Source organism: Rhinolophus sinicus, chromosome 12 (genome assembly GCF_057876585.1).
Source record: "Rhinolophus sinicus isolate RSI-liver-muscle chromosome 12, RSI-T2T, whole genome shotgun sequence".
In the NCBI taxonomy this organism is placed as follows: Eukaryota; Metazoa; Chordata; class Mammalia; order Chiroptera; family Rhinolophidae; genus Rhinolophus; species Rhinolophus sinicus.
This window is the reverse complement of record NC_142512.1, coordinates 37,518,008-37,532,454: the sequence shown is the minus strand read 5'-3', so window position 1 is coordinate 37,532,454 and position 14,447 is coordinate 37,518,008. Positions and strand designations below refer to the sequence as shown.

Here is a 14,447-nt window from a genome sequence, read left to right as displayed (position 1 = left end):
CACGATTGGGAACCATCAGTTAGGGGGTCACTGCAACAACCAGGTGAGGATTACAAGTCAGGGGCTTGAACTGAGACGGTGAAAACAATCCCTTCTCTTAGAAGTCACGTAGCCCCAACTCCCGCTATCGTGTCGAACTCCAATGCCTCGTTGTACAAAGTAGCCTGGGGGCTCATTTCCCTCTCCCGGGGAGAAAGGAGAGGGACTTAATAAAAGGCTGGTGGCTCACCAGGTATGAGGTTGAGTGGCCGAAGAGGAGAAAGCCCCTGTCACACCAGGGCGACACTGGATTGAGGCGTAATGTATATGCTATTTACAGGGCTTTTCATGGCCTCACCCTGAGGACTTCTGATTGGCTTTAGGGCAGATCTATCACTCATCTTCTGGGTTAGAGGTGGGTGGAAGGTCAACCACAACCAATACAAAACCAGTCCTCAAGTAAGACCCTGCCCATTTAGCTTCCTGTTGCTGTCCATCAACCAACTCGTGGGCGGGACTTTGCCTCCCGCCAGTTGGCTGGTGAACATGTCGTTCACTCTTCAATGGGTATCCGGTTGGTGCCCTCTACCGTCCATCAGTGACATTTCACAGACCTATTGGCCAAACCAACGTCGCTCTCGATACCTCTCTTTGATTGGTTAGTAGTGCTGTCGGTCCCCAATGTACAGACCTCTTATTGGTGAACGCTGCCGTCGCTCGGGCGGTGGCGGGCTCCGGGATTGGCGGGTGCTAGGCGGGCGGTGTCAGGCTCTCGGTGGCGGCGGAGGCGGCGGAGGCCAGGGAGGAAGATGTCGTAATGAGCGGTGGGTCTTGGCCGCTGCCGGCGGGGTCTTTCCGGCCCCCAAGGGTCGGGAAGACGGGCAGAGGCCGCAGGGAGGGGAAACTGGGGCCGGGGGTTGCCCCTTGGGGCCGGGCCTGGCGCCGGGGCCCGGCTCCGGGAGGGGCGGGGGAGGGAGGATTCCCGCCCGGAGGAGGAGCGGGGCTGGCCAGCCGGGCGGAGGCACCCGGAAGGGGGCGTTCGACTCCCCGCCCCCTCGGAGCCCGCTGGGCGGGAGTGCGGCGCTTCCGAGGGCTGGCGAGAGGAGCGGGCACCTGGGGCCGGCCTGGTACCCCCTCCGCCCGGTTGCCGACCTGTCTCAGCGCTGTCCGGCAGGTGGATATTGGCTGGGTCTGCTCCGAAGAGGCGGCCGATGCCCCTCACGCTCGCACTGTGTTCGGCCGACCTTCCTGCACTCTTAACTCTAGGTGCTCACCATCCATTCAGGATTCTCCCGAGTGCAGAGAGGGGCAAGGGAATGCTTCAAATTCAGACAGCGCCAACCATGTGGGCACTGCTGGGTATAGAAGCCAACCTCCTTACCGATGTATCCCAATCTAGAGATGGTGTCAGGACACGAGGGCACTCCCTAGGCCGATGACCTCTCGCCTTAGACTGCGAGTGGGCAAAACCTTTTAATGTGTTCACTTGTGTTCACTTGGCTCCTTGAGCTTCCAGCTAGATATCTGCAAGCTCTTAGCAGAATTGTGAGATGGTTAAGAACTTGTTGACAGAGCTTCTATTACCTCAAGTCCTCTGGAGGGAACTGCTGAATCCCAAATGGGCCAGGCACAAACCTAAGCATGAACAGAAGAAATAAACAAAATGGATACTTACTTTCAATCCACCCCGCCTCTATCCCCATTGCTGACTTAAGGATCTCCGCCTCTTACCCGTGCTTCTTGGCTTACGTTCTCTCGTGGCTTTCTAATTTTAGTTGAAAAAGAACTGTGTCTTTGGGCAATAGAGAAACCTGTCTTCACTGCATTACTTAGTTTTGATTCCAATATACTGTCTTAATTGTTTCTTAATTAACTTTATCCAGAGGAACTCAGTCTGGCTTTTTTCAGTACACATTTTCCCACACTTTGTTTCTTTTTCAGAGGTTACATGTTGCTCATTTATTTGTTTCCTAGAGAAAGGAAAGAGCCAGTAGACATACCTTAAGCAATGAATTGGTCCGTGGTCCATCATTAGACCGATTTCATTGCAGCTAGAAGGGTAATAATTTTTTCAAGGTACACTAACATGCACTGTCTAAAACTCGCATGTTGTACCCCAGAAGGCATTATGAATCCAGTGGAGGGCTAAGTGTTGAGTTGGTATTTTGGATAAGATTTTTAGGGCTAGGAAGTTTAGGGTGTGGCCAGCTCACAGAGAGCCTGGGAAAGGAATGATGGAGTCTACACCATAGGAGTAATTTTAATAACACAAAGAAACCTGTTGTCTGCAATAATGAATATAACTGTAGTGACTTGTTTTGTTTTAAACTCTTATGTGTGATGAAGGGGGCAAATCTGTCATCCTATCAGTTGGGCAGATGATGTCAGTGTTCCAGTGGCTTCTAACAGGCATTAATACTTGCTGGAAATGGATTCTCATTGGCTGGGGTGATTGGTAAGTTTTCTAATTCTGGTTCTTCCACTTGGTTGTACAGAGGCTTAACCTCTTTGTTTAAAAGCAGCAGCAGCAACAACAAAAAAGCTAGTCTGACATAATTACGAACCCCCTGAGCTAGGCTGTTAAGATACAGTCTCTTTGCCAAGGAGACCCAAGTACAGTTAGTTCATAATCAGATCCTCACGTGACTGCCTAGGAGGGAGAGAACTGGCTCCAGAAGGAGAGTTTGGCATCACTGTTGATAGCACATAAACTGGCCAGCTTTTTCCCCCCTTAGATTCTATAACAGTTTGGGCCTCTGGAGCCCTGTCAGGAGAAGCTGTAAGAAGAATTTGGCAAATGTTTGGGTAAAGGAACCTCATGGCGTAACAGCAGATAGGGTAGTTCATTTTGATATCTTTGCTTTGGACTTCCTCTTTCTCCTGTTGATTAATAGTAGCCTTTTTGGAGAAGTTACAGTGTTCCTTGTAGCCTGAACAGTCCTTTGCCATAGGTATGTGAAAATTCTCAAGCTTCCTTTAAGCAAGTATTGCCTGAGGGCTCAGTGAAGACTTATAAGCTTGTTGCAGCCAACCAGTAGACCCTGGTATTGACTTGGTTCAGCAGTCTTCAGACCTTGCTCACCCCCATTTCTGTGATGGAAACTAGCACATTCTTCAAAGGCTTATCTTCACTCCCTCTGTTCTCTGTATACACACAAATTGGAAGCCTCACTTCCAAAGATTGAAAAGTTTAGGAATTATTTTGGAGGGAGTGGGCAATGGCCACAGAATGAAAGATGCAGAGAAACGCTACTTTACAGTGTGTGTAGAATATGTAAACGCTACTTTACAGTGTGTGTAGATGTGGTGGTATGAACACTTCTGGCTTTAAACAGTTACACGGTTCAATCTGAAGCTTTGTGGGCTGCGGACTTGAGTAAAATCTATTTGGAGAAGCTCTGATACTTTCTTAGCAGTTTTTTGGGAAGCTCTGGAGTGTCCCTTTGGATATCTTAACTGAGTTTGTGAACTTCTCAGCAAGTTCTAAACCAGGAACATTTTGGCTTACATGCTAGACCAAACTAGTGCAAGCTGGGCTGAGAAATGGACATCATTATGGAATGCATTTGTTGATGTTTTTGCTTATTTGGTTTTTGCTTGTTTTGGTTTGGATCCACATGCAACTCATTGTGTGAATTCTAGGCCTGTTGAAGGAGTGGGGGAAAGGTTTCTCTTTTCTTCATAGAACCAGTGCTTAGATCTTTGTATTTCTGAAATGCAGTTGAAAGTCTCTCTCTTAAGAAGTTCATTTCTGAAATGCAGTTGAAAGTTCTTCCTCAATTATCAGCAGGTTTTTTTTTTGTTGTTTTTTTTGTTGTTTTTTTTTGGCTGACAGCATTCTCTTAAGAGGCCTCAGGGTAGGGAGGTCTCACTTTTCTGTCAGTTATCAGTTGGAACTGGGGGAAAAGAAGAAGGTAAAAACTTGGGGCATTACTAACTCAAGGGCATTGTCAGCCTAAATAGGACAGGGATTAGAGCGTGCCCTTGAGGAATTGCTCCCAGGTAGTACTAATGGATTTGTTCCAGTTGACAGGATTCCACAGTGGAAAACTGATTTTCTGCTGCTGAAGAGCAAGCCCAGAGTCAGTGCTCCCAGCCTGGGGGAAGCCGTGGCTCCCACTTCAGTCTAGGAAGTGCTTTTTCCAGATTCTCTGAAGCTGCCACTGGTACAGGGAATCACTGTGCTTCTCATCAGGGTGGGCTTTGGACTGGCATTTCTAGATTGATGAGCTCTGCTCAGGAGCGATGGAGTATGAAAGGGCGAAGTGCGCAGTTTCAGATGTTTCTCAGTTGGCCCACAGTGAGCAGCTCTGAGCAGCGTTGACAGGTCAAGGCTGTTTGTGTCACAGGAAGAGCATGCTTACAGACCAACTGTTTGAATTCTTTCTTTGGACCTCTCATTCCCTAGCTACAACATCAGAATTGCATGCTGTACCTGGCCAGAAGCCCCCGCACATCACAATGCAGAGATTTCGTGTGGATGACTGTTATTTTTGATGCTAAGGGCTCTGAGATTCCAGTTTGTCCCTAGGCTGTTAGGTGGCCTGTTTCATTTCAGCCCCGGAGTGAAAATGGCTCAGGAACCAAAAGGCACCTGGCTGCACATTTCCAAATGTCCTCTTTCTAGAGCTTCCTCTTGGGGTATTTATTACCTCTCCTATGGGACTTGGTGGAGTCACAGTGTCCTCTCAAAGAATGTGAATGATGAAAAGAGACAGCAGGCAGAAGCGTGTGATTGGGAGTATTTCTGCTCTTGGTCAATCTCTAATTGGAAGTTTCAGATTAGCCTGAAAACAGACCAAAACATTTCCCAGCCTTCAAAAAAATAATTGGTAAGCCAGCCCTCTCTTCCCAGGGGAAATGAAGTCACCACTGGTTTCACAAGCCAATCCCAGCCCAGGGATTGACTCACAAATAAAAGTGCCAAAGCAGAGAAAGCATGTGTTTTTTTACATAATCATATTCTTTAGGGGGAAAAGTATAATTTGGATTCTTTTTTTTTCCCTCCTGTTCTCCAAGACAGAATTCTGAGTCCCAGTTTTCTTGCACCATTTCCTGGGACTGCTTCTGTCTGAACGGAGAGTTCTCACCATCCCCTGCTGCCCCGTGTCCCCTCTCACTTCCAGAGTCCCTTCTAGTGTGACCAACTAACCCAGGCAACATGCAAACTAGCTAATGACACAGTCACATTTTGGGGAGAGGAATTCAGGGTAGAGACAGATAAGAGGTATTCGTATAGCATGAACCCTCATTATGTTAACTCACTTGGAAAAGAACTCCCTTTAATATATGTTAATTGAAAGAAGCATGGAAATGTAGTGCCTGGGGTGTGGTGATGAGGTGTATGCGTTGTGCTATTTGTCCAGCATCACGACTGGACTGTGCCGGCCCACAGCCAGGTTTATCCAGTGTGAAGTGACTGGTGGGCTTGAGAGTTCCATCAGGGACTAGAGCAGCTGAGCTGAGCTGGCGAGCAGATCACAGATGAGTCCAGAGCCCAGAGGAGTGCCAGGATACGCAAATCTGCAGGTTTTCTCCTTTGGTTCTTGAATTCCATTTAGGCTCTCCCACTCTGCAGCCTCCAGGATTCATTCATTCATCCATTCAACAAATGTGTATTAAGCACCTACTATGTGCTAGGTAGGGAGGTACATCAGTGGTTAAAGAAGTCCATGCCTTTAGGAAGCTTACATCATAGTGGGAGACAGTAACTAATAGATATTAGACAATGAAAAGTGCTAAGGAGAAAAACAGATTAGAGGATAGGAAGAATGTGAGGGGGTGCAATTTATATAGGGCTCTCGGGGAAGGTCTCCATGAGCAGGAGACGTTTGAGTAAAACCGTGAAGGAGGGGAGAGATTAGAGCCACGCTCAGCCTGGGGTGCGGGGCAGAGAACAAGAATTCAAGCAGAGAGAACCGCACATGCAAAGGCCCTGAGAAGGGGTCATGCCTGGTATGTTCAGGAACACAGGCAGGCCTGTGGTTGAAGCAGAGAGGGAGAGTTGAGAGGGGATAAGTCAGAAAGGTCATGGGAGACAAGTCACATAGGGCCCTATGTGTCTCTGGGGGGACTTTGGCTCTTTGAATGGGAGATGGGATGCTGTGGGGGCTCTGAGCAGAGAAATAACGTCATGATGTAAGTGTGATGGGTCTCACTGGGTGCTTGTTGAGAAGAGACACAGGGACAAGGTCAGAAGCCCAGCTAGGAAGGAGGCTTCGCAGTTATCGAGGCAAGAGAAGATGGACCGCACCTGGGTGATAACGAGGTGGTGGTGAAAGCACTCAGATTCTGAGTATATTTTGAAGGTAGAGCTGAAAGTGTTTGCTCATTCACATGCAGAGTGTGGACAAAAAGAAGGGTTGAGGAAGACCCCAAAGGTTTTAGGGCTGAGCAGCTGGAGGGATGGAGTTCCATTCATTGCAGTGGGGAAGTCTGAAGCAGGCACAGAATTAGGGCGATATTGGTAGCCCTGCTTGGGCCTAGTTAGATTTGAGATGCTTATTAATACAGCCAAGTGGAGACTTTTGTAGGCAGTCAGATGTACGAGTCTGAAGATACAGATTTGAGTCATCATTATATAGAACCTGTTATTGGTTTTTAAAGTTACCCTGTTTCCCCGAAAATAAGACCTAGCCGGACAATCAGCTCTAATGCGTCTTTTGGAGCAAAAATTAATGTAAGACCTGGTATTATATTATATTATATTATATTAATTATATTATATTATATTATATTATATTATATTATATTATATTATATTATATTATATTATATTATATTATATTATATTATATTATATTATACTACACTATACTATACTGTTTCTTATATTAATTTTTGCTCCAAAAGACGCATTAGAGCTGATTATCTGGTTAGATCTCATTTTCGAGGAAACATGGTATGAGACTAGATGAAGTCACCCAGGAAATAGGTGTAGACAGAAGAAAAACAGGTCCTAAGACCGAGCCCTGGGGTGGCCCAACCATTTAGAATTTGAGAGGTGGGGAGGACCCAGCAAAGGAGTCTTAGAAGAGGTAGCCAGAGAGGTCAGGAGGCCAACCGGGAAGTGTGTCGTGGAGAAAGTTTCAAGGAGGAAAGGTTAACTGTCAGATCAATACAGAAGATGAGGTCTAGAATTAACTGGTAGCAAGGTGGTGGTCACTGGTGGCGCGAGCAGTTTTTTTTTTTTTAAACTTTTATTTATTTTAAGTGTGTTTTCCCAGGACCCATCAGCTCCAAGTCAAGTAGTTTCAATTTAGTTGTGGAGGGCGCAGCTCACAGTGGCCCATGTGGGAATCGAACCGACAACCTTATTGTTAAGAGCACCGCGCTCTAACCAACTGAGCTAACTGGCTGCTCCCGCGTGAGCAATTTTTGTGGCATAGATGGGGAGGGAGCAGCCTGGTTAGAACAGGTTCAAGAAAGACTGGCAGGAGAGAAATTAGGGTCAGCAAAAATAGGTGACTCTTGAAAGTTCTGCTTGAAAAAAAAGAATAATGGATCTTAGCTCATGAAGGGAATTTTAATTTCTTGATGAAATTGTGGACACACGTCAGGGTCATGGGCTGAGGCTGGGGTCAAAGTTGGGAGTAGGGAAGGCTGGAAGGCTTCTAAGGAGTCGGGGGGGAGCCCAGATCTCCATTCTTTATTTACCTTCGTCTGGCCCGTGGCAGCAAACCATGGCCCAGAGTTGTTCTTAATCAAAGTCAAAGAAATTCCTTTAGTTGTTATTGAGATTTTTTATATGGTTATTATGATGGCTGGAGATTTATGTCTCAGGAATGTTCAGTGCAATTTGAAGTCATTCACAAGCTGGTTCTCTTAGCCCATTTATCAGCTCCCTTTGAGGTCCAACTTTGTTCTGTAAAACCCGCCTGGCTTGCTTTTCCCTTACCAGCTCTGAATTCTTCCAGGCTGGGTAACTGGGAAAGACTAGGCTTAGAAACTGTTTTATTGGCTTTATGCCCAGCTAAGGCTGACCAAAATAGACAGCAGAAGGACTGTTTGTGCGGAGTGAAATTCCTCCGGGGAAAATACCATAGCAGGAGGCCAAGAAAGCCATAGCTGGGATGGTAGGAACCCATGAGGCAAAAAAAGCTCAGTCCCCACAAGCCCTGGCTGTGGAATTTGAGCCAAGTTCTTCCCCAGAGGGAAAAGAGCGTCCTCAAGCCTACTCTTGCGGTATTTCTTTGCGCTCATTTTCTCTCTCATTCCCTGGGTCTCAAGAGTAGTGAAAGACCCTGGAACAGCCTGCCCCTAGTCTGATGGCCAGGGCTTGGGTCCCTCTGAGGCCTCTTTCTGTTATGCAGTGCTCCCTGATCTGCCCATGGAAAGACCCCGAGGGCAGACACACTTCCTCCTGAGGTGGCGGGGGAAGGTGCTGGGAAAGGTGCTGTGGGGCCTATACCCTGGCACATAGCGGGGCACTTGCCCCACACCTTGTGGGGATGGAAGGGAAGAGGTCAGGAAAGACTTTCCCTGAGTAAGTGAATTATAAAGGAGCCTGAGGCCGACTAGGAATAGGCAAGTGGGAGGGAGCACACTGAGGCTCCAAGTGCGAGAGGGCCTGTTGTACGTCCAGAAACGGAAGAAAGAAACTGAAGTACATATGCGACTGGGAGAGCTGAAGGGTGACAGATAAAATAGGAGAGGTAGGGGGCGAGGGGAGGGAAGGAACAGATTGTTTTGGCCTCTGTAAGCTTATCATAAGGTCAACTGGAAGCTCTTGAAGGGTTTCATCAGGGGAGTGGCTGGATGGGATTTGTATTATAGAAAATTCTTCTGACCAGATTGCGGAGCCTGGATAAGAGGGGCTGAAGCTGGGAGGTCAGTTTTGAAGGCTTTGGGCAGTATTCCAGGCTGAGCTCAAGGTGCTTGATCCTGGGATAATGGTGATGGAGATTAGGAGCAACGAGTAGACTGGAGAGAGATTGATATTTAGGAGGTAGACCCAGGAGGACTTGATTGGCGGGCGATGAAGGTGATGCTCAGGCTTTGCTGTGGTTGGAAACACCAGCAGAGGCTGCTTTCACCAAAGACGTTTACTCTACCTGCAGGCACTGAAGGGTCGCTGGGCTCTTCACCAGGCTTGGGGCAGTGGTGCGGCAGTGAAAACAGACTGGCCCGTCAGGGGGCCCTCCTATGACTGAGAGGGAGACATTAGCCCATGATTATGTAACGGTGGTGAGTGTTACCAGAAGAATTAATGTCATCTCAGGGGTCCTGGAAGGCCTCTCTGAGGAAATGATGTGCCAGTTACATAGTGAGCTCTCAGGACATTTTGTTGAGGAAAAAGACCTGAAGGCTGATAGGTGTTAGCTAGTGATGAGAGAAGAGCTCTAAACAAGGAAAGGGCAGCAGCAGAGACGAAGGCTCTTCACGGGTCTGGAAGAAGGCCCTTGGTGGCTGGGGATGAGAAAGCTGGGGGAGAGAATGGGCAAAGGTGACAGATCAGTGTTGGAAGTTCTGTGGGCAGCCCAGTGGAGGGCTGGACATACTGGTCTGTGCTTGGAGGACAGACCTGGGCGTCGTCAGCCTGTGGAAGGTACCTGGAGCCACGTGAGTGGACACCGTCACCCATGGAACAGTTATTGGCTGAGAAGGACAGATGCTGAGAAACATCAGTATTTAAGGGGTGGCAAACAGAAGAGGAGCCCACAAGGGGAAGAGGCGGTCAGAGAGGTAGGAGAAAATCGGGGGATTTCAAGGAGGTGGGAACGGTCAAAGGTCAAGAACTGAAGAGGGTCTTTTGGATTTAGCAGTGAGGAGGTCCTCGGTGACTTGGGCAAGGGCAGTGTCAGCAGAGAGCTGGGGTAGAAGTCCCCGTGCCACTGCTAGGGAAATGAGCACGTGAGAAAGGAGGGGGACAGGGAGGTTTGGCCAAGGAGAGAGGAAAAGACGGCTGGAGCTGGAGGGGCCAGCGGTGGAGGTAAAGGATCTGCACATCAAGACCTGGGATGCTCAGGGGATGCTTTTCTGCTGCTCTTGGAATTAAATTGACTTCCATCAGGGGAAAGGAAAGTCAGGTGTGGTCCCATCGGGCACTGGGTGCCTTGTTGGATGTCCTTGGAAGTTTTCCTTGGAGCCCAAGAGAGCGTGTATAATAAATACACTGAAAAACTTCACCAGACAAGGGACTGTTGGGAAAGTTTTAGCCAACCTTAACTAATGAAAAGTCTGAAAGACAGAACTCTGAATAAATGTAGCCTCTTCTTTCAAGACTATGCAATAATCCCACTTACTAATGTTGCTAAATGTAGGTTTCAGTGATCGGATATAAACTGCTGTTAAAAGCAAACAGCACGAATAAAATGGTGGGAATGCTATAAAATCACTACATAACTGCCTAAGTGTCCCTTTGCAGTCTTCATACACTGTTTAGCCTCACTTTGAATGGTATGAAGGAAAGGTTAAGCACAAATTTATGTCCAAATTACACATTTTCAGTATAAGGTTCCAAATTAATGAGGTTCTGAAGTACTTTGATCATAGTCTTACAGTTACGCATCTACGCTGCTTCTTAACCACTTCTCATTTCCAAACACCAACTGTAAATGCTTCTCTTTTCCCTTTCATGGTTAATCTCAGGATATAATTCTGCAATGGCAGGGAGATTGGTCTCTGTTTTGGTTGCCCAGATCTGCAGGCAGAGGTCACAAAGCTCTGAATGATGCTAGGAGAAACATTGGTTTGCATCTAGAGGAGTATTTCAAGAGCCAGCTGGGGAGGAAAATGAAACCAAACTGAAACGGTGCAACATCGTCATGCACCAGCAGTCTGCAACTTGCTTCCATAGATTCTGGTGCAGTTTCCTAGCTGAAGACTCACTCAGAGCCCTGCCCAGTCTCCAGCCAGTTTGGGTCCAGGTTAATAATAACTGCAGAGGGAGAAAAGGAGATGAGTAGGAAGCATTAGGCCAGTTTTCATTTCATTTGTACTCTGTCCATCCTGCTCTGCTGTCCTTCCGTTTCATAATGGAGGATGTCTCAGGGAGACTCACTCACCAGTTTTAGCCAAGTGAACCTGAGTCCAGCGAGCCTTCTGGGAAAGCCCCTGCCTTCCCTTCCCAGCCCTGCCAGCAACGAACTCACCTTGTGTTTTTATCAGCACCGTGGTTTGAGAATTATAAAAATCTTAAAGGTTATTCAGTCCAACTTCCCACCCCCATCTAGACATCCTGTCTCCAACAGAAACATCCTGCCTCTGGCTAAACCATTCCAGAGAAGGAAGATTCTACCTTTTGAAAGTTTTCCCATTCTATTAATCTGAAATCTGCCTTCTTTAAATTTCCACCCTGAAATCTTGGTTCCACCCTTTGAACCCACTGATGGAATAAATACCCTGATGGGTCGCTACTCTGGCATCCTGGTCACAGCCATTGCTGCTCTCCTGTGAACCAGCTCCCTTTGCAAAACCCCTTTCAAAATGTCCCTGAGAATGAAACCTGACACTCCAGATGTGGCCCAAGTGGCAGAACACACTAGGACTGTTATTTTTCTTCTATGATTGAACTTTTGGAAATGCAGTCCAAGTTGCAGTAGCTTTTTTGGCAACCGCATCTAGATTCTGTTGGCTCCCATTTAGCTTTGAGTCAAAAGCACTAGGATTTTTCACATGAGACCCACTATTAAGCTCTGTCTTCCTATCCTGTATACATGTGATTTTTGTTTTTAACCTAAGTGCAGGATTTACTGAACTTCAACGTTTAAACCACCACTGATTACCCACTATGTGCTCAATGCTTTTTATATTAATTCCTGACACCTCCCGGAATCCCGTGAGAATGACGTCACCTCTGTTCTACAGAAGGCGCAGTGGTGCTGAGAGAGGACTGCCCCAGGCCGCCACTGATGGCAGCACAGTCCGAATTCTCATTTAGGGCGGGACCTCATGCACAGACCAGTTTTTAAAGATCTCTTTAAAGAACGCTAATACTGACACCCATTGCGTTTACAGCCCTTTTTGGTCTTGTGACATCTGCAGGCTGAACTTGCCTTCTAGTTTTTTGCATGGTTTTCCAAACTTGGGACATGGATAGGCTACTCTAAAGCCGCGTTTACCAGCCTCTAAGGGCACAAAACCAATTTAATGAGTCACAACCAGTATGAAATAGAGTAGAAAAATATCAAAGTCTATCACGGGTACTAAGGGCGGATTTTGTTTCTGGAAACTCTTATTGTGTGAGCACACGACAGGGAAGTGTGTGGGTGTTATGTGTGTGTGGGTGGGTGCACATGCGCACTGGGTCTTGATGTAAATTGTTTTGATAAATGTTTACGGTCTAAATAATTTGAACACTGCTGCTCTAAAGAAAAAATGTTTTGAGTCAACTTGGATTGTTTTCAAGATGCTACAACTTTAATTACACACACAAATCTGTGTATCAACTCATTGATGTAGCCCCTATAAAATTAATAACTACAGAAAAGCCAGTAAAATTCAAATCCACAGCCTCATTCTGGGAGGACGACATTTGGTTGAACCCGGATGAGCATAAGCACGGCACAGACGACACCCAGCTGCCTGAGTTCCTCACGCCTACCCTGCAGTGTCGAGTGCCGAGCGACAGTCCTCCCACGTTTCTGAAGAGCTGTCACCCCTCATTTTGCGCAAATGTATCCTGAGTTAAATGGGCAGAATCAAGTTGTCCTGATTAGCCCACGCAGTTAGTGGTGCCAAGCGGCACCGTAACACTCACAGGCCCTGAAATGTGCAAATCTTGGGTAAGCAGCAGTCACCCAGCAGTCTGTAGTATTTGTTCATTTTAAAAAGATGATCTTCACAGTGAAAACATAAGAATGAAACGTTCTGGTAGAGAAAGCATAAGCCTCTGAGGAAAACCCTGCAGACCCTGGCCCTGGGACCCACCCCTAGTTGGAGACACCCCAGTTGACCTGCAGCAGCCAAACTGCTCAGGATAGTGTGGATCTCAGCACTTAACGTGGAGGCATGTTCAGCTTAGCCCCCAAACTAGACTATCATCCTGCCTGCAGTTTTTTCCCTTCTTGTTCATAAGAATATTATGAAAATGTCAGTCAGGTGCCTTGTTGAAAGGAAATGCACAGGTTATACCATTCTGCTAGTGTATCCATCCAAAACCCCACAGAACAGGTTTGTTCAGCATGACATGTTTTTTTTGCAACCCTGTGCCTTTGCCTTCTGATCACTGCTTCCTTACCTCCATGAGTGTAGTACTGTCCAGCCATTTATTTGTTCTAGGATTTTGCCCAGGATCAGTGTCTAATATTTCAGGATCTACCCATACTCTGCATTTTGCCCAGAGCTCTCACACAATTTACAAGTGTGCTGCAAATTCTCTCCTATTCTGGAGTGCAGTTTGTGTGGCCTTTGGGTCTGGAAACCATTTAGGGCCTGGATTCAGTTCTTTCACCTTCTCTTTACCTTTTCCCATTAAGAATCTTTCTCCCAAAGAGAGAAGCCAGAGGCCAGACAAATTGAATGGTTCCACTTTCTCCCCAACCTCTGTCCTCTTTTCCGCAGATGCCCAACAGGGGCTCAATGCCTCAGCCATTCTGCCTTTTCAAGTCTCTGAAGTAATACCCTTCTTGTTTCTGTACTCCCCGAAATCTGCTTTGCAAAGGTCTAGGATACAAGCCTGACTCTGCCCAGTGTCCTTTCCCTCAATATTTATGAACTATGAGATTGCTTCGATTCTTTTCCCCAAATTTCATGATTTCCATTCTACCTGTCTTCCTCAATGCTTTTTTTTTTTTTTTAAAGTATAGAAGAGTGTATTCATTGTGGGAAAATGACAAAATACAGCAAAACAAGGAGAAAAATTCTTGTTAGTCAAGCAAAATTCAACCACCAAGAGATAATGGCTTTTAACATTTTAGCATTTTTTTCAGACTTTTTCCTGCTATATTCATATGTAGAAATATGTACATTTAAACAAAAGTAGAATTTATTCTCATTATATTCAGTGAGTAGCTTCCTAGTCTTGGCGATACCTCTGAGGTCGGCTAGGTGATACCTAGTGTGGTGCCATGCCTATTGTCCTACGTAAAAGTGTAAATTCACTAAAGCTGTTCCCCATGTGCTATAGATCAGTACCTGGACCACCGGGCCCTTGTGGTGAAGGCTGAGCACCCAAGGCTTTAGCATGGAGCACGTGTGTCCCTGTCAGGGATCCTGGCTGAGCAAAGCTTCTCTCCCAGGCTGGCTTGGCATCTGGCTATAGCAGCAGTGAACAGGAAGCGTGGAGGATTCGCTGGGGGAGTTCCCCCACCCACCATATAGGGGTTCCGATCTCGCTAGGGAGAGTCAGCAGTGCCCCCCAGAGAGGCCTCCGTTAGGTGGCACAGCTTATTACTGAAGCCACTCTTGGCATAGTCTCGGTACCTTCGTGTTATCCTCGGCTTTATGGTGGCTGGAGGGGATAGTCCAGGGGAGGTAGGATTAGCTGTCCACAGGCTTGGACGGCTGAGTCTGAGGAGAGCGAGGGG

General features: G+C 47.0%; 1 protein-coding gene and 1 long non-coding RNA gene across 3 annotated transcripts in view; one reads left to right on the top strand and one right to left on the bottom strand.

The window, feature by feature from the left end:
• Positions 1–685: 685 nt before the first annotated feature.
• The window catches only part of SP2 (Sp2 transcription factor), a 25,189-nt gene continuing 11,427 nt past the window's right edge, over positions 686–14,447 (top strand). Inside the window, exon 1 of the mRNA XM_019740602.3 lies at positions 686–803. Coding sequence (XP_019596161.2) covers positions 797–803 — 7 coding nt within the window. The 5' untranslated portion in view covers positions 686–796. The remainder of the gene's footprint in view (positions 804–14,447) is intronic.
• Positions 7,160–14,447, bottom strand: part of LOC109451972 (uncharacterized) — a 25,317-nt gene continuing 18,029 nt past the window's right edge. For both annotated transcript variants that reach the window (XR_002138068.3, XR_002138067.3), the window contains one exon: positions 7,160–10,858. This is a non-coding gene — a long non-coding RNA (uncharacterized LOC109451972). The remainder of the gene's footprint in view (positions 10,859–14,447) is intronic.